The sequence below is a fragment of the Bubalus kerabau genome, chromosome 12, assembly GCF_029407905.1.
Source record: "Bubalus kerabau isolate K-KA32 ecotype Philippines breed swamp buffalo chromosome 12, PCC_UOA_SB_1v2, whole genome shotgun sequence".
Lineage (NCBI taxonomy): Eukaryota > Metazoa > Chordata > Mammalia > Artiodactyla > Bovidae > Bubalus > Bubalus kerabau.
Genome location: NC_073635.1, coordinates 30,264,790 through 30,287,049, shown reverse-complemented (window position 1 = coordinate 30,287,049; position 22,260 = coordinate 30,264,790). Strand labels below are relative to the sequence as shown.

At 47.7% G+C, this 22,260-nt stretch overlaps 1 protein-coding gene across 1 annotated transcript in view; it reads left to right on the top strand.

The window, feature by feature from the left end:
- B3GLCT (beta 3-glucosyltransferase) overlaps positions 1-22,260 on the top strand; it is a 120,547-nt gene that overhangs the window by 9,707 nt on the left and 88,580 nt on the right. Inside the window, exons 2-4 of the mRNA XM_055542437.1 lie at positions 6,221-6,270; positions 12,339-12,378; positions 20,461-20,570. Coding sequence (XP_055398412.1) covers positions 6,221-6,270; positions 12,339-12,378; positions 20,461-20,570 — 200 coding nt within the window. The remainder of the gene's footprint in view (positions 1-6,220; positions 6,271-12,338; positions 12,379-20,460; positions 20,571-22,260) is intronic.

Here is a 22,260-nt window from a genome sequence, read left to right as displayed (position 1 = left end):
AACAAGGGGACGTGTTTCAGATGGAGTGAGATCCAGTGTGGGCAGTGGGGGGCTCAGGCAGGAGGAAAGTGGGGTCTGTGTGCTCCCTGCCATGGGGGAGCCTCGCCTGCCTTCATTTCTCCCAACTGGCTGCATCCTTTGAAAAGATTGGGAATCCCATGGAACACAGCGAAGAGGTTCCCGACCCTGAATGTTCTCTACCTGCTGTGGTGTTGGAATGGTGCTGGCGTTGTCCCCAGAGCAGGGGATCTCTTTTCCCGAGAGTTTGCTGTTTATATTTGGTCCCTGAGCAAAAGTCTCTAGCTCTTGTGTCCATCCTTCTCAGGTGCTCTTAAGGAGAGGGCTCAGAAAACACCTCACATGCCTGCCTTCTCTCTGCCTGGCCACGCCTTTCTGTCTCCTTGGCAGTTTAGTCCCTGAGATGTTGGGGTTCCCCTGCTCCCGTCTTGAGCATCCAGCTTTGTGGCTCTGGTTCCACCATGCTGCGGAGACACTGAATGCGCTTCTGCGCTGAGCTGCACTGGGGACCAGGCCGTGATGGGGGTGTTGCCACTTGAATCCCTTGCAGCAGCTCGGGAAACTGGGAACCCTGTTGAGTTTTCCCACAGTCTGCTCACTGTCCTTTATCCTGTAGCATCTGAATGGCGCCCCAGGCTTACCCCGTTCATTGGATCCGAAACCTGGAGTCACCTACCCTCGTCTCACCATCGGCCCTTCCCTGCCCTCATCCACTCGTGGGGTCCGTCTCCAGACCTGGAGATGCTGCTGCTTCAACACCTCAGCGTGACTCTGGCTCTCCACCTGCTGTGCCTGGGAGTCACCTCACCTTCATTAGGTCCCTTAGCTCTCAGAGTCTGGCTCCAGCACCGTCCTGGCTGGTGTGTGTGTGTGTTATTTGTCTCTCCACAGCCCACCCCACACGCTGCCTCTGGAAACTGGTCTCAGGCACACCTTTCAGCATGGCATCCCCCTTCTCAAAAGCCTCAGAAAGCTTTCGGTGGCACTCAGAGTAAGACCGGACTGACCCCTTTCAGGATATGGCCCTGCCATGCCAGCCTCACCCCTGGCTCCAGTCACACAACACCCCTGCCCTGCCCCCCACCAAGGTGTCCATGCCCAGGTCACTCCTCCCCCCCCCCCCCCAGGTGCCCATGCTCTGGGCACGCTGGACGGTTGGACGTGCTTTGTGTGCAGAAGCCTGTTTCCAGGCCTCCTCCTCTTGTGCTTGGAGCCTCTGCTACTCTGCTTGGTGCTTTGCCCTCCCTTCTTCTCAGGGGCTCCCTGGGCAGCGGTGCCGTCAGAGCGCGCCCATCTGCCCTTGGCAGTTGACACAAGACTTGTCTGTGGGGTTAGACCTCCTTGGGGAGCCGCTGCTTCGTCATCGTCACCCAGCTCCTAGCATAAAGCCTGGTGCTTAACTCAGGCAGCCCCTCTTTGGTTTTCTGTTGAACACGCGAAAGCATACATTAATAATGATCCTGACAGTGGCTGCTCACACCCAGAGCCCCCAGCACGTGCCAGCAGGCCCCATTCTGAGCCCGTGTGGTGTGTTGCGTGGCCTCACCCATGAGCTCTTCAGCTGCTTTGATTCTGCCCTTCTGTCCTCAGCTCCCAGAGTCACGGGAGCTCCATGCGGGGTGCCCCCCGCCCCCACGTCCGCAACCCTGGAGACAGGGGCTTTGTGAGAGGAGCATGAGGAATGCAGGTGCTTGAGCAGACGCCTTTGTTTCTGTTCCCTCTGCTGCCAGGGATTATCTTCAAAGCAGGTCAGGGAACCAGTTAAATTGGCTGCAGGCCTTGCATCCCGGAGTCCAGGCCCCTTTGGAAGAGCTGGAATTAAACCTGGAAGCCCTAGGGAGCCGGGGCTGCCTGGGGCGGGGTTTGCCACTGAAACCTGTTATGTGAAGTAGGTCACAGCAAAGAACGGACCAGGGGGAGCCTTGAGCCTGGGGGCGCCAGCCAAGGCTTCTAGGGGTGGGCTCTGTCCCAGACAGCTGGGGTGGGGGCCCAGGATCGCCTGGTCCCATGGTGCTCATTTATTTCCTCCACTGACACCTCCTGAGCCTTTAGTCCTGCTGAACCTTCGCTAAACCCTTTCTGCCCATCCCACAGCTTTCCCATCCTGGCAGCTCTCCTCTGAGGGGGCCCCTTAGCGTCTTGGTGCTTTCCATGTTTGGTACTTAATTTGGTTTCTGTGATCAAGGTTACAGGAGTTGGTACAAGGTGAGTTGGGTACAGAAACAAAGCAGAGATGGGAGGCTCCAGGGGTCTTTTCTTGCCTGGGCTGGTCCTGCTTCCTCCCTCCCCTGGGGGGATGGACGGAAGACAGTTGATTAGTGTTGCCTAAATTCATCGCAATTAATTCCTCTCCTGTTTCTTACACTCTAGGGCCGAGGCTAGCCTATAAATCTCAGGCCCGGGATCGCTGTAAAATTTGATGTATCTCTCGGGGTAGATGTGCTCACACACATTCGTTGGCTTGAATTATCTAAAGTTATCATGAGAAAGGTCTTATTTCTATTGCCTGCCCTGATTTGCACTTTAAATATAGTTCCCTGTAGCAGTTACAGGAATGCATGTTGAAGATAGAAAAGGGAAAATTACTTTTTAAACAGCCGCTTGGCATAGAAGAGCATGATTTACCTTTTAGACTATTTCTCCAAGTGTGCATTAAGACCAAGCTTTCAAGAATATTTTTCCCCCTACTGAATCTGGAAATTAGTATGAAGCCAAACAGCAAACACTGAGCCTCTGGCAGCCACCCCTCCTTGCTGGGGTCTCTGCCTCCCTCCTGCTGTGGGAGAGTCCCACTCTGTATTCTTGTTATGGTTGTCGAAGGTGACAGATAATTTCTTACCTCACTCGCTAATTTTTCTCACTTTCCTCCTCTGTCAGCACCGTTTTTTCCTTCATTTCCACAAACTGCAAAAGCTGGGATTTTGTTGGTAAGGTGTTAGTCGCTGAGTTGTGTCTGACTCTTTGTGACCCATGGATTCCTGTGTCCATGGGATTTCCCAGGCAAGAATAATGGAGTGGGTTGCCATTCCCTTCTCAGGGGATCTTCCCAGACTAGGGATTGAACCCAGATCTCCTGCATTGCAGGCAGATTCTTCACCATCTGAGCCAACAGGGAAGTTGGTAGGAATTCTGTCAGTGATTCATTATTTTATATTTGGATTTGTTAATGAGATAGCGTATCCTGTGCCTTCAAAATGCATTTGGTTCCTTGATGATTTGCTTTATTTAGATTATGGAAATGCAAAGATAAAGCCAACTAGTGTTTTTCTTAATATTCATCTAACGGGGATTATCTTGCCATGTTCTGATTTGCTCTTATGCGTGCAAGTAACTGCATTTCTTATGTTATTGCTTTAAATATTATATAATTTATTTCTGTCATGGGAAAAAGGAGTTTTTAATTTCATAGAGTGATGGAGAGAAATATGTTTTGTTTGTTACTTGTTTTTAAAGGGTATTTTAACTTTTAGTTGTCATTTAGTGGCCGAGTCATCTCCAATTCTTTGGGACTCCATAGACTGTAGCCTACCAGGCTCCTCTGTCCATGAGATTCTCCAGGCAAGAATACTGGAGTGGGTTGCTATGCCCTCCTCCAGGGGATCTTCACGACCCAGGGATTGAACCGCGTCTCCTGAATTAGCAGGTGGATTCTTTGCCACCTAAGCCACCTGGGAAGCCAGTATATTTTTTGCAGAGAATTAAAATCTAGCTTACCCTTCCCTCAGTTAAGCCTTGCTGAATAAAAGTATGGTGTTTTTATTCCATAAAGACAAGGATGATTTGTGGAATTCACTTGATTTATGGGGAGCATCTTTCCTGAAGGTAATTCTTAAACAGTAACACTGTCAGCTAACATTAGCTGCTTGTTTATGAAAGGTAATGTGTTAGTAGTATTTAGAACCAATACATACTAAAGACACTTTTTCTTCAGTACAGAGTCTGTTCTGAAGGGCAAGGGCTTTTGTGTTGACACACTCTTCTTTTTCATAAGGCCACCTGGCCTTGGCAGAAAAATTAGGTTAAGACTAACCCTGCTTATTAGCTGAGGAGTCACTGAATTTGTTACATTGGGAAGGTTATTTTTTCTTGATAAAAGGAAATTCTAATCCAGAGAGCTTTGACTGTCTGTGCTCGGAATTAGGCATCCATGAGGTTGGGGGAGGGCTTCACCTGGTGGCTGCATGGTAAGGAATCCCTCTGCAAAGCAGGAGCCACAGGAGAGTCCGGAAGATTCCTTGGAGGAGGGTATGTCAACCCACTCCAGTACTCTTGCCTGGGAAATCCCATGGACAGACGAGCCTGATGGGCTACAGTTGGACATGACTGAAGCAACTTAGCATGCCATGCACAGGGTTGGGGGAGATGGATTTTTGAGGCTCAAGAGTCCTGTATTAGATTGACCACAGTTTTTACATCCCATAGGTTGACACACTGTTTCATTTTCTAGAATTCTGTGATGCTGAGGGGTGTTGATGTGTTGCAGCCTCCCTGTAAGATGTTTATTAATCCATTTTGGGGATCTTCTTGAGGGTTTTAAATGTGTTTGCTAGTTTAGAGATAAGTAAAACAAAACCGAAATATTAAATACCCAGAAGCAGAATGGTGTTTGATGTTAAATCTCTCCTCCCTTCTTAGAACTTTGTGAATGATTTGGGCTTTGCATTTGTCGTGGGGGGTGTGTGTGTGTAAAAAGTGAACTAGGCATCAATCTTAGTGACCATGAATTCAGTGGGGGCACTAAACTCCTTTGTTCTCCGGGGTTGGCGATGTCAGTGTAAGGAGACAGCCCTTAAATGATGGTTCGGGAAGACTTTCATTTGATAAATATTTATTGACTTTCTTCCATGTGCTGCCCCTGTCATAGGGGGCAAACAGTACATAAAACCACATTCTTGCCTTCATGAAGCTTACATTAAACTAACATAGAAGACAAGCAATAAACAAATAGCTGTAGATGGTGTCAGTGGTGGTAAGCGCTCTGGAGAAGAATAAAGCGGAGTGCAGGGTGGGGAAGGGGTCGGGGGACACTGCACTCTCCAGAGCCTCGTACAGTGCTACCTGGGATCTCAGTGCCCACAGAGAGGTTCATCTGGATATTACCTGCCTTCTGAAATGTCATCCTGGAAGTGGAAGTGATTAAACCACGTTAGTGATTTGCTTCCGAGTTTGAATATGTTTTAGATTTGAGGCAGTGGATGTCTGGGGCTGGGGTGGGAGGATTCCAAGCATCAGGATGGGTGGTCCTGTCTCCTGCTTCTGAGCAGGGTCTTCTCCGTTACCTAGAATCCTGTCCTGCCCACCCCCCAAGCGCCTTGCACTGCTCTGTTGTTCCCTGGAATTGTCTGGCCATCCTTTCCTACCTTCTTGCGCCACAGCGTTGTTTTCTCTTGGGAATGCTAATTGGAGAAAGCAGACTCTGAAATGCTTCCTCTTAGCTTTTCAGGAGAAACGCACTGTAAAGTTAAGGTATTATGGTTTTGTCTGGTTACCCTTCCTGACTGGTTTATCATTTTACTTCCTATTTCCCACGTGTTACTGTCAGATTATTATTATTATTTGAATGTAGAGCCTAGATGTGTCTCTGGGGATATCTTTGTCTATATGGGCTCCGACTCAAGGTCATTCTAAATGGGGAATGATTCTACTTCCTCTCTCTCCCCTGGCGCCGTGGCTTTAGCCGGGTTCTGGTAACTCTCCCCACGTGCCTGGAGCAGCCTCTGCACCACCACACTGACCCGAATCCACGGAGGTGGACAGCTTGCCCCAGATTTCGCTCCGCTGCCCGCCGGGCTCTGACAGGGATGTGAGAGTGGGAATTTGCACTTCTTCCCGGTGGAATCTCAGCAATTCCCCTTTGCTTTTGGAAGGCACCAGAATTCAGGTTTCTAGGAAGTTGTACTCTGTATGCCTCTGTCTTGTGGTTTAAAGCTACAGATACAAATGGTATCCTCTTTAGATGTAGTGTTTCCTTCGCTGGGAACCTGAGCCTGTTGACTTCACACCAGTGGATGCTCTTAGGTCTGGAGAAGGGCGGCCTTCGGTACTAGTTTGCAGCAATGCAGCTGCTTTTAAAACGAGCAAAATTTATTCTGTTAAAGTATATATTTTTTTTCCATTTTAAGCAAAACTGTTGAATATGAGAATGAATCTTAATTGCTGATTTTAATGTACAAATGTTTCTTATTTCTCCCTCCCCCCCCAGCTTTTGCTTTGGTTTCTGAAGATGTGAAGAAAGAGGCCATACAGTCTAAGGTACTAATTCTAAAATAAAATGTATTCTTGCTGTCTGAGATTTGTCTGTCTTTTCTTTAATGGGAGCTATAATGATTTCATCTTTCAATGAATTAATGAAATGTTGGTCAACATCGGTTTTTGAATCCACAGCAGCAACTCACAGATAGTCTTGCTTAAAAAAAACCTTTATTAAGGCAGATCCACTTGGTTTTAAATTTTATCTTAAGAAAAAAGGTGTTCGGATATGGAGCTAGACATTTTAGAAGTCTTAACTTGGATACTGTAGATTTTTTCTGGTCTTTCCACGTTTTAGGTTGTTGTTCAGTGGCCCAGTCATGTCTGACTCTTTGAGACCCCATGGACTTAATCTTGGACCTGGTTTTCCCAGCCTGTGAAACGTGTGCTGTGTCGGGGTCACAAGTCCCTGAGTGCTCCTCACCTTGAGGTGACATTATGTGAAAGAGCATCCTGGGGACTGGCTGAGACCCCAAAGGTGACCACCAGGCTCCTTGTACAGTCAGAACCTGAAATGAAGACGTGGGGGACCCATGGTGGGGGAACAGCATTTTTCCAAATCTCAGAGCTGCTCCTCTCCCATCACTGGTTGCATTCAAGAACTGCATCTAACTTTTGCCATTTGGGGTTGCATTAGATCAGTTTAGCATTTGAGAAAGAGAATATTTTTTAAAATATGAGTTGTTTTTGTCACATTAATTAAGGCTCAGTTGACTCTCTTTTTTGCCCCACAATTAGTATAAAAGCGTTTTTAAATAGAATGTTTCTTTTACCAACAGAGTGTGATCTGTTCTAACTATACCATGGGGTTCCCACACAAGGGAAATGAGGATAATAATTCCTTATGGTTTTGTGATTCTTTATGGTTAATAAAGCATTTCAGACGTTTAATTTGGTTTGCTTTTCTCAGTGGTTGTGTTATTGCTAAGCAAAGCAGATACTCGCATACAGAGCAGAGAAAATACTCGCTTAGAGAAGTGAGTTGATCGAGGTCACTTGAGTATTAAAAGGTGAAGTCAGAATCCACTTTCAGACTCCGTGAATTCTTCATGCTGTAAATTTGTATTACGTTGTCCTGTGCATTGTCAAGTGTTTGTTTGGCTATAATGAAGCTCATTATGAATTTAAGGGTTATTAATAGGGAATTAAAATTTTGTATAATAGATTTAGGAATTATAGCACATACTTTCAAATATAGGTTTTTACTCATCTTTCCAAAAGAGGAAATACATATATTTTTGGCCTTAAAAACTTATATGAATATAAGTAGAGATACGGTAAGTCCTATATCTTAGTGTCATTTTTTTCATGCAAAGGTATTAAAGTCCTTGAAAAGTGTCATTAACCCCATCTGTGCTTGGCTACGGAGCCAAAAAGCCATTAATCCCCTGAGGAGAGGCAGTGATGAAATGTCTACTGTAGCCCATGCCAAGGCTGGGAGACGGAGGAGAATCGATTTGTCCAAGGTTGTCTGAAGTCTGTCTGTAGATGAACCCGAGACAGGACTTAACGCCCTTGACAGTCATCATGTTCACTGGGGTGTCCTTGGCGTATCACCCTCAGCACACCTGAGAGCCGTCACTGTGGCCCAGAAGGCCGCCCTCCTTCCTGCCCACCCCACTGCTCATTGCAGTCAAGGGCCCTGGTTCCCTAGAACCAGGCCAGTCCTGCTCAGAGCTGGGGGCCTTCCCCAAGTCACTCAGCTCCCCTGGTTGGTGTCAGGAGGCTCCTCACGGAAATCCCGAGGCAGCCGTCACCCTGCCGTCCCGGCCGGGGCCTGCCCTCTGGCCCAGGTGCGTCTCCTGGCTCCCCGGTCCCTGGCTGTGTTGAATTCTGGCCCACCCCGGCTTTCCGTGGAGCCTGCCCTTCCCAGCTCATGCTACGCATGGCCTCAGCCAAGCTCTGAGGGTGACTTCGACCTGCCTTCCGTCCTGCGCTGGCCTGCGACACTGGGCCCTGTGGGACATAGGCGTGGAGCCAGGCTCTGGAGCCAGATTGCTGTGGTTCACGGTCCTTCTCCCACCCTGGCCCCCGGCAGACACAGCCATGCCCAGTTCCCTCATCTGGAACAGGACTGCCCTCACAAAGCGGTTTTGAAGATTGTGTGGTGTGTCTGCCACTGAGAGCAGTGCCCGTCCCTATTTACACGTTTACCTGCTGTGACAGCAAGAAAGGCCCCGTGCAACCTTTCTAGAAGTTTCCACACAGGGGTGGGTGGGCGGTTGTGATCAAGCTGAAGATGCCAGTTTAATTCTTTACTTAAAAGATTTCATAGCAAATTCTTGTGAGGCTTTTTTTTTTTTTTAATCTTCTTTTAATGAAGGATTTATAAACGAAGCATCACATATATGGATTGCAAGTGTTCAAATCTCTTGTGTTTTAAAGATAAAAGCTGCACTGAAGTTTGTCTTAGATCTCTGTTTTTCTGGCCAGGGTAGGAGCTGTCTGTGGGGTGCGTGTCCTGGTAGCAGATATCTTTCCTGTCTGAGTAGCAGTTCCGTTGACCTAGAGAACTTTTGATAGTGAGCACGTTTTGATGGATACTGATGGTGTTAGAAACACACAGCAGAAGAGATAATAAAACAAACCATGTGTTTCTTCTTAGGAAGAACTAAGCCTTTTCACAAGGAAAGCTGGAGACAGAATTTTAAATGTTCTGTCAATTAGTTCATTTACTCCAATTTTCTTTCTCAAAGGGGAAATTAATGAAGACCATTTTGGTTCCATTTCAGTTCACCTAAATCAGGCGATTCTTGGATATTTTATTTTTACAGTTTACAAATTGAGCCGTTTGAAATGGTCAGTCATTTCCTACCTATTGTATCCAGCAGTCAGAGCTGCAGTGCTTAATAACAGGAAGCTGTGGCATTTCAGTTGATTTTCTTTGGTTTTGCCAAGGCATCTGGCAGAAAGTCTAGCTCCTGTTCCAGCTTGGCTGGAATCATTGAGTTCAGGATACTTTTTATGTGCAACTTCCGGTAAAGGTGGCTTTTGTTGTAGGTATTATTAATACTTTTGCTGTTGCTGTTCAGCCACTCAGTCATGTCTGACTCTTTGATACCCCATGGACTGCAGCACGCCAGTTTTCCCTGTCTGTCACCAACTCCCGGAGCTTGCTCAAACTCATGTCCGTCGAGTCGGTGATGCCATCCAACCATCTCGTTCTCTGTCATCCTCTTCTCCTGTCTTCAATCTTTCCCAGCATCAGGGTCTTTTCTAATGAGTCAGCTCTATGCATCAGGTGGCCAAAATATTGGAGCTTTAGCATCAGTCCTTCCAATGAATATTCAGGACTGATTTCCTTTAGGATTCACTAGTTGGATCTCCTTGCAGTCCAAGGGACTCTCAAGAGTCTTCTTCAACAGCACAGTTCAAAAGCATCAAGTCTTCTGTGCTCAGCTGTCTTTATGGTCCAACTCTCACATCCATACATGACTACTGGAAAAACCATAGCTTTAATTATACGGTCCTTTGTTGGCAAAGTAATGTCCCTGCTTTTTAATATGCTGTCTAGGTTGGTCATAACTTTTCTTCCAAGGGGCAGGTGTCTAATTTCGTGGCTGCAGTCACCATCTGCTGTGATTTTGAAGCCCAAGAAAATAAAGTCTGTCACTATTTCCATTGTTTCCCCATCTATTTGCCATGAAGTGATGGAACCAGATGCCATGATCTTAGTTTTCTGAATATTGAGTTTTAAGCCAACTTTTTCACTCTCCTCTTTCACCTTCATCGAGAGGTTCTTTAGTTTCTGTTCGCTTTCTGTCATTAGGGTGGTGTCATCCGCATATCTGAGGTTATTGATATGTCTTCCGGCGATCTTGATTCCCACTTGTGCTTCATTCAGTGCAGCATTTCGCATGATGTGCTCTGCATATCTTTTAGCTTACTCTCAAAGTATGTTTCCATTTCATGATGCATGTTTTCTGAACAGTGCCTCTGGGGGAGGATTGGGCATGCATTACTGGAAGGTGTAAGGAAGGAATGCTGGAAAGGAGCCAAAGACCTGGATTTCAGTCCTGGCCTGTGGCTAGAATGGCTGTTAGATGTTGTGCAAATCCTGTACCTTTTCCGAGCCTCTTTTGTTTTATCTGCAGAAGGGGAATGTTGGATTGGATCATCTCCCATGCTATTTTTAGAAAATTGTAGTAGAAGACACATAAAATTTACCATTTTAGCCATTTTTAAGTGCACAGTTCAGTAGGGCTATGTATGTTCATACTGTTGTGCAAGCAGTCTCCAGAACTCTCTTCATCCTGCAGAACTGAAACTTTCCTCCTGTGAAACCACAGCTCTGCATCCCCTCCTGGCTCCTGGCCCTCCACCACCCCGTTTTCCATCTCTGAATTTGATAGCTCTAGGTACCTCACGTAGGTGGTGTCATACAGTCTCTATCTTTTTATGACTGGCTTATTTCATTTAGCATCATGTCCTCAAGGTTCATCCATATTGTAGCATGTGTCAGAATTCCCTTTCTTTTTTAAAAAAATCTACTTATTTATTTGGCTGTTTCGGGTCTTAGTTGCGGCACTCAGGATCTGTGGGCTCTTTGTTGTGGTGCACAAGTTTAGTTGCCGTGTGGCATGTGGGATGTTAGTTCTCCACCCAGGGATCGAACCTGTGTCCCCTGCATTGGCAGGTGGATTCTTAACCACTGGACTACCAAGGAAGTCCTAGAATTCTCTCCTTTTTTAAGGCTGGTTAATATTCCATTGTACCAAGAGGCCACAGTTTCTTTATCCATTCCAGTGCTACTTTTGGATCTGAAATTTCCAGTTTTCTATAATCTGTGTCTAGCAGCCAAAGGTGTGGCCTGGCAAGGAGGAGGCAGCCTGGTCAAGGGGAAGCCAAGGGCTCCGTCCCCGGGCTCAGGCTGTGCTCCTGGCCAGAGAGGCAGTGAGTCCACACGTGCCGACCTAGGATGCTAGCCTGGCCCTGGTTGAGCACATTTAGGGAAGTGGTTGAGCCTTCCAGTCTTCTTAGCAGCTCTTCTGAAAAGTATGTGTTTTATCATCGTTAGGTCAAGTGTCACTTGACCCCGAGGTGGGGCAAGCAGATCAGTACATAACTCTGAGGTTCTTCTCCACTCACTGTTATTTCTACCCCTGAGACACAGAGAATTTCAGAAAATGCTGCCGAAGGTGGCTGCTCTCCCGTCTGCAGTTACAGTCCCTCCTACATCCTGAGAGGACATGTCTCGGTGGCAGTATCTTGGCTTGTAAGCTGCTGATGTTTTGTTGATAACGGCTCACAACTGCATTTCTTGTTGCCGTCATGAGGGAAATGGAAGGATATTTGCCACCGTCCAATTGTCATAATTATAGCGTGTGGTGGTTGAAAATGGAAAGGGGCAATTAGAGGGAGAATTCCTTTTGCCAGAGGAGACAGTGAAGATGGCAGATTTAGCTGCTGACACTCTGCGCTTTGTGGAGGAGTCTTTGAGGAGCTGGTTTGATCAGGATCAGGTACATCTGTGCTCACGTGCCCACGTCCACGTTTCTGTGTTTGAAGCTCTGCCGCTCTGAGAGCCCCTTCTGTGCTCAGGAAATCTTGTGAGCCCCAGGCGGACCCCCTCCCTGCAGGGCTGCTTCTCAGGTAGGAGAGAATACAGTGGAGGCATTGCTGATGGCAGCATGTCTGAGCCCCCCAGATGATAAATACGGTGTTTGGAGGACCCCGTCTTCCCAAGGAACACACAGTCAGAATGGGTACAGTCCTGACGCGTTTGTAATGCTTACCATGTATCAGCGTTTAAAACGATCTCTCCCAGGAGCATTGTGAACCATTTTATACGAGAAGAAAGAGCCTCAGCTCAATTCGGTGACTTGCCCACCATCACGTAAGAGAGGAACAGCCCCATAGGAGTCTTCTGTTCTGATGCAGAAATATATTATTGCTGCTTTTCCTGCCTTAATTTTTGTCTGTTTCTTTAAGGAAGCACTTCCAAGCTCTCATTTTCCATGTCTTACCCCCAGATGTTAATATGTACCATACATGTTTAGTTCATGTATTGCTGTTTTTGTTTTCTGTTAATGTGACGAGATTGATCTTTTTCTCTTTTATTTAAAATACAGAATTTGGAGAAAAGTGATATATCAAAGAAAAATGACATAGGTGAGTAACGATTTCTTTTTTTTTAACTTAAGAGTTGATATCCAGGGGCTATTTCTTGTAAATTACATTTCAGTGAAGTGAATTTTTCTTTCTGATTTTATTTATGTGATAAATGTTGTTGGCCAAATACTTCGTCTTTTGCTCAGCCCAGTGTTTACCGTCACGAAGACACGAGAACACATTTCAGATGAACATGTTGGAAGTAATAATCCATGAGCTGGATTTGTTTCCCTCAGCCTCAGTGTATTGAGCTGCTGGTAAAGGGAGACTTCCGTGCTGGGGGGCCGCTGTAAGGCGTACAGCGGTGATGGAGACAGTCTGTTCTCAGGGGCGCACGCACACTTAGTTGGGAGGAAGGGTCAGCTGTGGCCTTTTTCATGTCCCCTCTGCCTGGAGCCGGGGCACCACTGCTGACCGGCAGGCAGCCTGTCCCCTGCGGGTCAGCGTGGTGACCACGTCTTCTGTCAAATCCTCTGGCGGAGGCGGCTCCTGGCTTCTCTGCAGATGCTGCACGTGTCTCTCAGTCCCACCCGCTCCCAGTCTGCACTCATGGCCTTATAAACCCATCTTTCTCCCCCGTGTATCGTCGTGAGCATTGTCAGGGTTGTGACCATGAGTTAGTTGTGTTTTTTTTTCTGGCTTCAGTTTTGGGAAACAGGCTGTAGGTGATGACGGGAGGGCGAGGCTGGCCTCTGTATGTTGGGTCTCTTCCCCAAGCGTGTGTACTTGGTCGTCGTGGGTCATCCCAGGACAGGTGATGGAGACTCGGGAGGTGAACCTTGGATGAGGGGAGAGGGACACACTTTCCTTCGTAAGGTCCTCGTTGCCTGGGCCTGGATTCTGAGGAGTCTGGAAGGTGGTAGTGGCCCTGCTGGGTGGCGGGGGTAGGATGGGCTGTGCTGGGGCCCAGGTGTACAGGGACCACAGGGGTGCGGGCTAGAGTCTTGGGGTCTTGAGAGCAGTCGTGTTTAAGAAGCCACAGTGATGCACTGCTTGTCTTCCCTACATGACAACACGACAATGCCCTGCCTGGTCAGCCACTCCTCAGGAGATTTAAAATAGAGATTTTACCTCTGCAGCCAACCCTGGTGGGTTTCGGCATTTGTCTGTGTGTGTTTTTTTTTTTTTTTTTAATTTACTCTTTTATTGAAGAATACCCTCTTTACAGAATTTTGTTTTCTGTCAAACCTCAACGTGAATCAGCCATAGGTATACATATATCCCCTCCATGTTTTTTTTTATTTTTTATTTTTTTTGTGGAAACTGCTGGGCCTCCTGTAGCAAATGTTTTTTTTCAGATTGATTTGTTTAGTTTAGGCCACACTGGGTCTTCGTTGTCACGCCTGGGCTTTCTCTAGTTGTGGCTGCGGGGGCTACTCTCTTGTGGCGCGTGGGCTCTAGGGTGTGTGGGCTTCCGTAGTTGCAGCACGTGGGCTCAGTAGCCGTGGCTTCCGGGCTCTGGAGCACAGGCTCAGTGGTTGTGGTGTGTGGGCTTAGTTGCACTGAGGCATGTGGGATCTTCCTGGGTCAGGGATCGAAGCTGTATCCTCTGCATTGGCAGATGGATTCTTAACCACTGAGCCACCAGGGGAGCCCGTAGGTGGTTCTTAAATGAACGGTGGTGCTGGTCTAGCGCATGAGTTTTCAGCATACCTGGGAAGCTCCCCGAGCAGGTGAATCTGCATTCTCGCAGTTGTACATGGCAGAGCTGGTAATACTTGACTTGGTATCTGTTCATCTGAAGAAAGACCCAGAGGGCTTATCTGCCACACCCTTAATGTGAGTTGGTGGGACGGATTGGGGTTGGGGTTTACTAAAGCAGCTGACCCAGCAGAATCCGCACCCCGTCGCGGTCTCATGGTCCACAGGGTCTGGTGACCGGCTCCAAGGGTGGGGTGGTCTTTTCATCTCTTTTGATCCAGTGCCTAGTCCGTACATTCACCAGTGACCATTGTTCTGGCCAGCATCACTGTGTGGCTCTCCGTGTGTGTGTGTGCATGTGTAGGCGTGCACGTATGTTTATCCCTCTGCCTCACATCACAGGCTGCTTGTCATGTAGCTTTTGTCTGAAGAACATCACGTTGATTTCTCATCAGAAAAATGCCAGCGTGTGGAAGTCCATGTTTCTAGTTACTTTCTGACCGAGACAGATTAGCACGTAGTGTGATGTTTGGTATGGTGTATACTTAGAAATGAGACTCCAAGAACCTTGGGTTGCTTTACCTGCGCAAAAGAGTTAATCCTCCTGTGTAGCCCTCTCCGGTTCTGTTTCCTGGAAGCTCTTTGCAGCCTCTGTCCGCTTCAGCACCGCCTGGGTCCTCTCCGCACTCGTGATGGATGTCTTTATCGCCCCTTCTCACCCGTCACACTCATCATTATTGTCAGGCATTTGGTGTGCCGCCCATTTATTGCTCATTCCTGGAGGAGAGACAATGACAGTCTGTCTTGAGTTGTGACAGTGTTTGCAAAAGGCAGATCACAGTGGGTTTCAGGAAGTATCAGCAAAGGGATGGAATCGTCTTATTTGATTCCAGTGACCAGGCTGTGGGAGCTTAAGAGTTGGGGGGCTGAGCCACGTGAATAGAGAAGACGGCTCCCGAGGTGAGCCCTGGGGTCTGGACTTGGTTAACATGCGATGAATGCAGTCTGCAGAGCTTAGGATGTATATCAGGAAATATTTATTGGTGCTGATACAAAGAACAGCAGGACAGACTTCCCTGGTGGTCCAGTGGTTAGGACTCTGCCCTCCCAGTGTGGGGGCCTGAAGTTCAGCTGGGCTTCCCAGATGGTGCTAGTGGTAAACAACCCGCCTGCCAATGCAGGGACATAAGAGACTTGGGCTCCATCCCTGGGTTGGGAAGATCCCCTGGCGGAGGTCATGGCAGCCCACTCCAGTATTGTTGCCTGGAGAATCCCACGGACAGAGGAGGAGCCTGTTTGGCTATAGTCCATGGGGTTGCAAAGAGTCGGACACGACTGAAGTGAGTTAGCACGCACACGTGTTCGATGGTTGGTCAGGGAACTAGATCCCACATGCCGCAACTAAGACTTCACATGCCACAACTAAAGATCCTGAGTGCTGCAACAAGACATGCTGCAGCTAAGACCAGATAAATGAGAATACATATTTTTTTAAAAAGAAAATACCCCATTTGGAAAGAAAAATAACAGCAGGAATTTAAGAACTAAACTGGACTAGGTTCAAGATGGAGAAGGCTGTGCGCTTCCTTCCTCCTGCAAGAGAACCAAAATCACAGCTAGCTGCTGAACAGCCATCAGCAGGAGGACACTGGAACCCACCAAAAAAAGATACCACATGTCCAAGGACAAAGGAGAAGCCACAACAAGACGGTGGAAGGGTTCGAGCACGATAAAATCAAATCCCATAGCCACCGGGTGGGCGACCCACGAACTGGAACACGTTAATGCCAGAGAAGTTCTTGCACTCGTGTGAAGGTTCTAGGCTCCACACCAGGCTCCCCAGCCTGGGGATCCCCAGGGAGTCTGACTCTGAAGGCTGACAGAATTTGATTCCAGGCCTGCCACAGGACTAAAGGAAACAGGGACTCCACTCTGGGAGGGTACAAACACATAATCAGACTGGACTCCTCGGGTTCTTGTCTGGAATGGGGGTGGGGCTGAATGCGGGCATCTGTCACTCACTGTATCAGGGCTATAGTGCCGGGCACACCTGGGTACCCCTTCTTCTCTTGCCTCATACAGGTAACTCCCCTATGTGTCCGTCCCTTGCCTCACTCTGCAGCCACTTCTAGCTGTAATCTTTGCTGGTGACCTGTGTTCCACTTGCTGTTGCAAACCTCTGCTGCTCCCTCCGTTGGGAAAGGGCCCCCTGGGGTCCCCAGGGCTCCGTGCCCTCATCATGTCCCCTGGGGAGGCCCTGCTCTCTGGGGTCCCAGGTGGCTCCGGGGCCCTTCCCCAGTTTGAAAGCTGTTACTCTATAGACCCGACAGAGGATGAGACAGTTGGATGGCATCATCGACTCGATGGACATGAGTTTTGAGTAAACTCCGGGAGTTGGTGATGGACCAGGAAGCCTGGCATGTTGCAGTCCATGGGGTTGCAAAGAGTTGGACATGACTGAGCAACTGAACTGATTCTCTAGACGCAGCCTGTTTGTGTGGCACATAGGTTCTTCCTAATCTGACGTGGCTGACACTGCCTTTCTCTCTGACTTCATCACTGGCTGTTCTCTTCATCCTTTTCTCAGAAATGCCTGATAAACCTCCCAGTCACCCATTTAGGGCTGCTGCAGAGATGAGGTGGGCTGAGGGCTCCGTGATAACCCAGTTCTTTCTCTGCCACTCAACTGCTCCCTTCTGTGCCTGCGTCTGCAGAAAACAGCTACATTTCAGTTTTATTTTTTAATTTATGTATATATGTATATTTTGCCGCATCCCATGGCCTGTGGGATCCTAGTTCCCTGCCTGAGCAGGGCTGGAACCTTCACCCCCTGCAGTGGAAGCATGGACTCTTAATCACTGGGACCACCAGGGAAGCCCCACTGCTGTGTTTTAAAGGAAACGCAGGGTGCATCCTTCCCAGAAGCTCTCCCTGCCCTGGCTCCCTGCCTCTAGGCCCCAGCGTCCCCGCCTGGCTCCCAACATGGAATGCTCCGTGTTGTCTCCTGAGCTGGACTCCTGTGCTGGAGCCGCGCTTGCATCCTTCCCAGAAGCTCTCCCTGCCCTGGCTCCCTGCCTCCAGGCCCCAGCATCCCCGCCTGGCTCCCCACACGGAATGCTCCGTGTTGTCTTCTGAGCTGGACTCCTGTGCTGGAGCCGCGCTTGCTCCTTTTGTGCCCTGGACTCTCGTGCTAGGAGAGGCTCAGTGTTCGCTGAGTGCACACAGCATGTGAGATCCAAGCGCATGATAAAAGGAGGGGGAGTGAATACAAGTCATGGCACAGGACCCAGGAGATGGAAAGGGGGAGAATTTGCTTCCTCTCTTTTTGCCAAGCCTCTTCCCCATGCGAAAGTGCTGCTGTGTGTGCGAACCGTGGAAACTTTGCTGATCTGGTAGAGGAGGCGGTGGGAGGTGATTCCTGCAGGGTTAACCTCTTGACAGGTGGAGCTGCTCTTTTAAAAAATTTATTGTGAATTATTTTGAACATACCAGGAGCTACAAAGATTCACATCCAGGTATCTACCTCCCAGATTAAGAGACAAAACATTGCGAACATGGCTGCAGCCTTTAAACCAGTATCTTGATTTTGGTGTTCATCACTCTCCTATAGTCTTTGTTTTTCCAAAAAATTTTTATTTTATTTTTGGCTGTGCTGGGTCTTTGTTGCTGTGTGGGCTTTTCTCTAGTTGCAGTGAGCGGGGGCTACTCCCTAGTGGTGTGCGAGCTTCTCGTTGCAGTGACTTCTCTTGTCTTGGAGCTTGGGCTCTAGGGCTCAAGGGCTTCGGTAGGTGTGGCTCCTGGGCCCTAGGGCACAGGCTCAGTAGTTGTGGCACACAGGTTTCGTTGCTCCGTGGCATGTGGGATCCTCCTGGAGCAGTGATCAAACCTGCGTCTTCTGCCTTGGTGGGTGGTTCTTTACCACTGAGCCACCAGGGAAGCTCTCCTGTAGTCTTTGCTACTTTCACATCAGTTAGATATGTGTGTACATGCGTATCATATAGCATATATCCATTTTATATAGATTTATGTTTATAGTTTTGAAAACCATTGATTTATGCCGTATGGTCATTACCTCCCGCATTTTTTTCAGTGTCTGGAGGGTTCATCTCCAGCTTCCGTCTGGGTTGTTCCATATACAGCTAGTTGATCTTTCTTGCTGTGTGAATTCCACTGTGTAGTATTCCAGTTTGTGTATCTTGTGAATGTCTGGTTTGCTTCCAGCTTTTTTCTTTTCACACAGTGATGCTGCGGTGAGCACTCTTGTTAACATATACGAGGGCTTCTCAAGGATGACATACCAGTGAAGTTTCTGGGTCATTGCAGATGTGCGTCTTCAGCTTTATTACACTTTGCAAAAATTATTCTCTGAGGTTTATTGACTCCGTTCTTGAACAGAAATAAACCTTGTTTCATTCTGATAAGTGAGTTATGTTAATGTCTCAGATGTAGTGGATCGGAAGTTACATTTCAGCTGAAGTAGAAGACACTTATTTGAGTGTTATCTGTGTGTCTGATTTGTAGAACCAGGATGCTGACTTAAAGTAGAGATAGTACGTGGAAGGTTCGAATTTATATAAACTCCTACATAGAAGGAATTAGGTCAAATTCAGCAGGTTGTTCAAAAAGCATGTTGGATCATTTTTAGGATTTGGATGGCTCACTGTGGGGCTGTTTGTTGTATGAATATTTGAGTGAGTGAATAAATGAACAAAACTGTAGAGCTCAACACAAGAATGGTAAAATACAATGGAATAAATAGAAACCAAGTTAGTGTCCTTGAAAAAAAAGAGTTAGTCACTCATTCGTGTCCAACTCTTTGCAACCCCATGGACTGTAGCCCGCCAGGCTCCTCTGTCCATGGGATTCTCCAGGCAAGACTACTGGAGTGGGTTGCCATGCCCTCCTCCAGGGGATCTTCCCGACCCAGGGATCAAACCTGTGTCTCTTTCATCTCCGGCATTGGCAGGCGGGTTCTTTACCACTAGCGCCACCTGGGAGTCGAGGTGTTAAAGGGAAGAGCTCACAGTGTGGGGAAGGTCCCCATATTGGTTTATAGTCAACCTTGCCAGAGGCTGCAACTTTATGCGGTGTCTGCCTTTGGCCAACACCCCTGTCTGGTGACAGGGTCCTGGCACACCTGCAGTTTCTTTCCTTCATCATGAGCTCGGAACCTGGGCAGGCCTGACATGCTTTCCCGATGTGGGGTCTGAGCCTCCCCCTCTGGAGGTGAGACCCTCCTCTGGTCCGTAGGGGTGACAGATCAGGGCTGCCTCCCTCCCAGCCCCGGTCAAGACCCTGACGACCCTGAACCCAGGCTTGACAGGCAGCTCATTCCCACTGCAGCCCTGTTGCCCTGCAGTTATGGGTGTTTTCCTGGAGACGAACTTCACCCTGGCCAGGTGCCCCCTGAGGTCCCTGCTGAGTGTTGCCTTGAGGGGCCGTCCAGAGCGTGCTTGCGGTCCAGTGTCAGTTTGCGCGGAGCTGCTGAAACAAGGTGGCTCAGACTGTGTGGCTTCCGCAGAGATGTGTCTCCGCGTTCTGGGGGGCGGGGGGTGGTTTCCTCTGAGGCCGCCCTCCTCAGCTTGAAGGTGGCCGTTTTCTCCCTGGGTCTTCACAGCAGCCTCCCTCTGTGTCTCTTGCCCAGATCGCCTCTTTTCATAAAGACACCAGGGTATTGGGTTAGGGGCTTCCCTGGTGGCTCAGCTGGTAAAGAAGCTGCCCTCAATGCAGGAGACCTGGGTTCAACCCCCTGGGTCAGGAAGATCCCCTGGAGGAGGAAATGGCAACCCACTCCAGTCTTCCTGGCCGGAGAATCCTCCGGATCAAGGATCCTGGTAGGTTACAGTCCTCTTTTAATAAAGGCACCGAGTATGTTGGGTGAAGACCTATACTAATGACCCTACATTAACTTGATTGCCTGTGTAAAGACCCAGTTCCCAATAAGCTCACGTTCTGAGGTCCTGGGGCTGAGGACACTTCATCCCGTGAAGCTTGGGGGTCGCAGTGCAGCCCCTAACAGGGAGGCGCATTGTAGGATTCTGTGTAATTGTTAAAAGGTTTCTTGCAAACACAGTGGGTTTTCGGTGACTGGGGAGGTGCGTGTTCTAGACATTTTCATACTTTCTCACATTTACATTTGCATACTTTGTGACAGATGCAGGAACAAATTCACAGTTTGTTACCAGACTGGGTCTAGTACAGCCAGCGTATTTACTTGCTAACTTCTAGGAAGGAAGTTGTAGAGATGAGTTTAAAAAGAGAGATTTTGTCACTAGAATTACATATAAATTGACTTTTTTTCCCCTACGAGTTTATTGCCTGAAGGCATGCCTTGTGACTGTTTTTTTCCTTTTCTTTTCATTTTGATTTGTTTTCAAGTTTATTTCAGTTGTTGTTTTAAAAGAAAAAAAAAAACCTGAACAAATTTTTTTGTTGTTCTAGATTTAAAAGAAATTGTATTTGTCATCCAGAGTCAAAGTAATTCTTTTCATGTGAAGAAAGCAGAACAGTTAAAACAAAGCATCCTAAAGCAATCTGCAGATCGTACACAGGTACGTAAAGATGACTTGGGATGTCTGATTTTTTTCTTGATACGTTTATGTTTTCCAAAGCTCTTGGTCCATAGAGAGTCAGTTCTATTTAGATAGAATACATCTTCTGGCTTGTTTTGCTGACTTAATATGGACTATCTGTTGTTTAAAATGCTCTAGTTAATTTCAAATGCTCTAAGTATCATGTTCTAAATTATTATATACATATTTTAACAAACATGTAAAAATGTATAGGACTAGCATGGTTTTATCATAAAATATGACAGAAAAAAGTGGAAGAAATAACTTTTTAAAGGTGGAGCTTAAAATAGCAAAGATAATTAATGTTCAAAATTTTGGTAACAGGTTCTAAGGCAGTTTTTATGTTGAAATAACATTTTCATTAACCTTTGTGCAGTAGTGCTTCTATGAGTTTCTTAATCTGTTTTTTGATTGGATATTATTAACTGAACTTCTGATTTGATTTATAATGTAATATCCAAGGAGGATTATGGAGAGAAAGATTGACACATCCAGGTTTACTTTAATAAAGTTTAAAATAAGCGTGAACTGAATTTAAATCTGCTCTGCATATTGTGGGAGGTTTGGGGCAAAGGAAGATCTACCCACGCGTGCAGCCATATAGAAGCGTTCCTCCTTAGCCAAGCAGAGACAGTCCCCCCAGCCCAGTACACTGCATGGCTGTGGCCTTGGCCTTCAAGACAGAAGTGCTTGTCTGCAGGTAAAAGCCATCAGAGTTCTTTGACCAGAGACCTGTGTGTTTGGCGGATGGCTTGCTTTCTGTCGGTGGGAGCGTGGAAGTAAAGGGTTGGCAATAACAATGGAAAACTGAACAACCTTAATGGTGTTCAACGTCGGGGCGCTGCTGGCAGTGAGGTTTATTGTGTTTGCTCTTTAAATGCTGTGTGTGAGAAATTCATCCGACCTCCCCATGTTGGATGAGGACAGATCCTGGTTCCTCTCCTTGGAGCATCAGCACTTCTCAAGGGACAGGAAGGGATTGCAGGCTGTAGACAAGTGGGTTTTTTTTGTTTGGGGTGGGGCAGTAATTAGAGATAGTAGCTTGATTAAAGTTCTCTTTTGTCTGGGCTTCCCCTATGGCTCAGCTGGTAAAGAATCTGCTGCAATGCGGGAGACCTGGGTTCGATCCCTGGGTTGGGAAGATCCCCTGGAGAAGGGAAAGGCTACCCACTCCAGTATTCTTGCTTGGAGAATCCCATGGACTATGGGGTTGCAAAGAGTCGGACATGACTGAGTGACTTTCAAATTATTATTTGTCTGGAAACTCAGCTTGGGGCAGTCTCTTCTACTAAACCTTTTCAGATTCCATCACAGAGGAACTCCTGTAGCAACCTTGCACGGCTGGTCTTCCCCCATGGGCTCTGGTAGAGGCGGATGCAGGGCAGCGGGGGGATGTGGAGGGGTGGGTGTGGGGTGAGGGGGTGGGGGCAGGGAAAGTGGAGGGGTGGAGGGGAAGCCAGGAGCCCACATAGTTCCTCAGTGGGGTCCAGGTGAGTGTTCATGGCACTGAACTCAACCAGGCCTTGGCAGTTACCCCAGACTGGAAGTCAGTGATAACATCAGGACAGAGTTATGCATCATTTGATTTCATGTATGGATTAAGGGCACAACTATCTCTGTGTAGCTTGTTCCCAGAAAATACCTTCCTTTTTGGAGAGGCAGATTCACG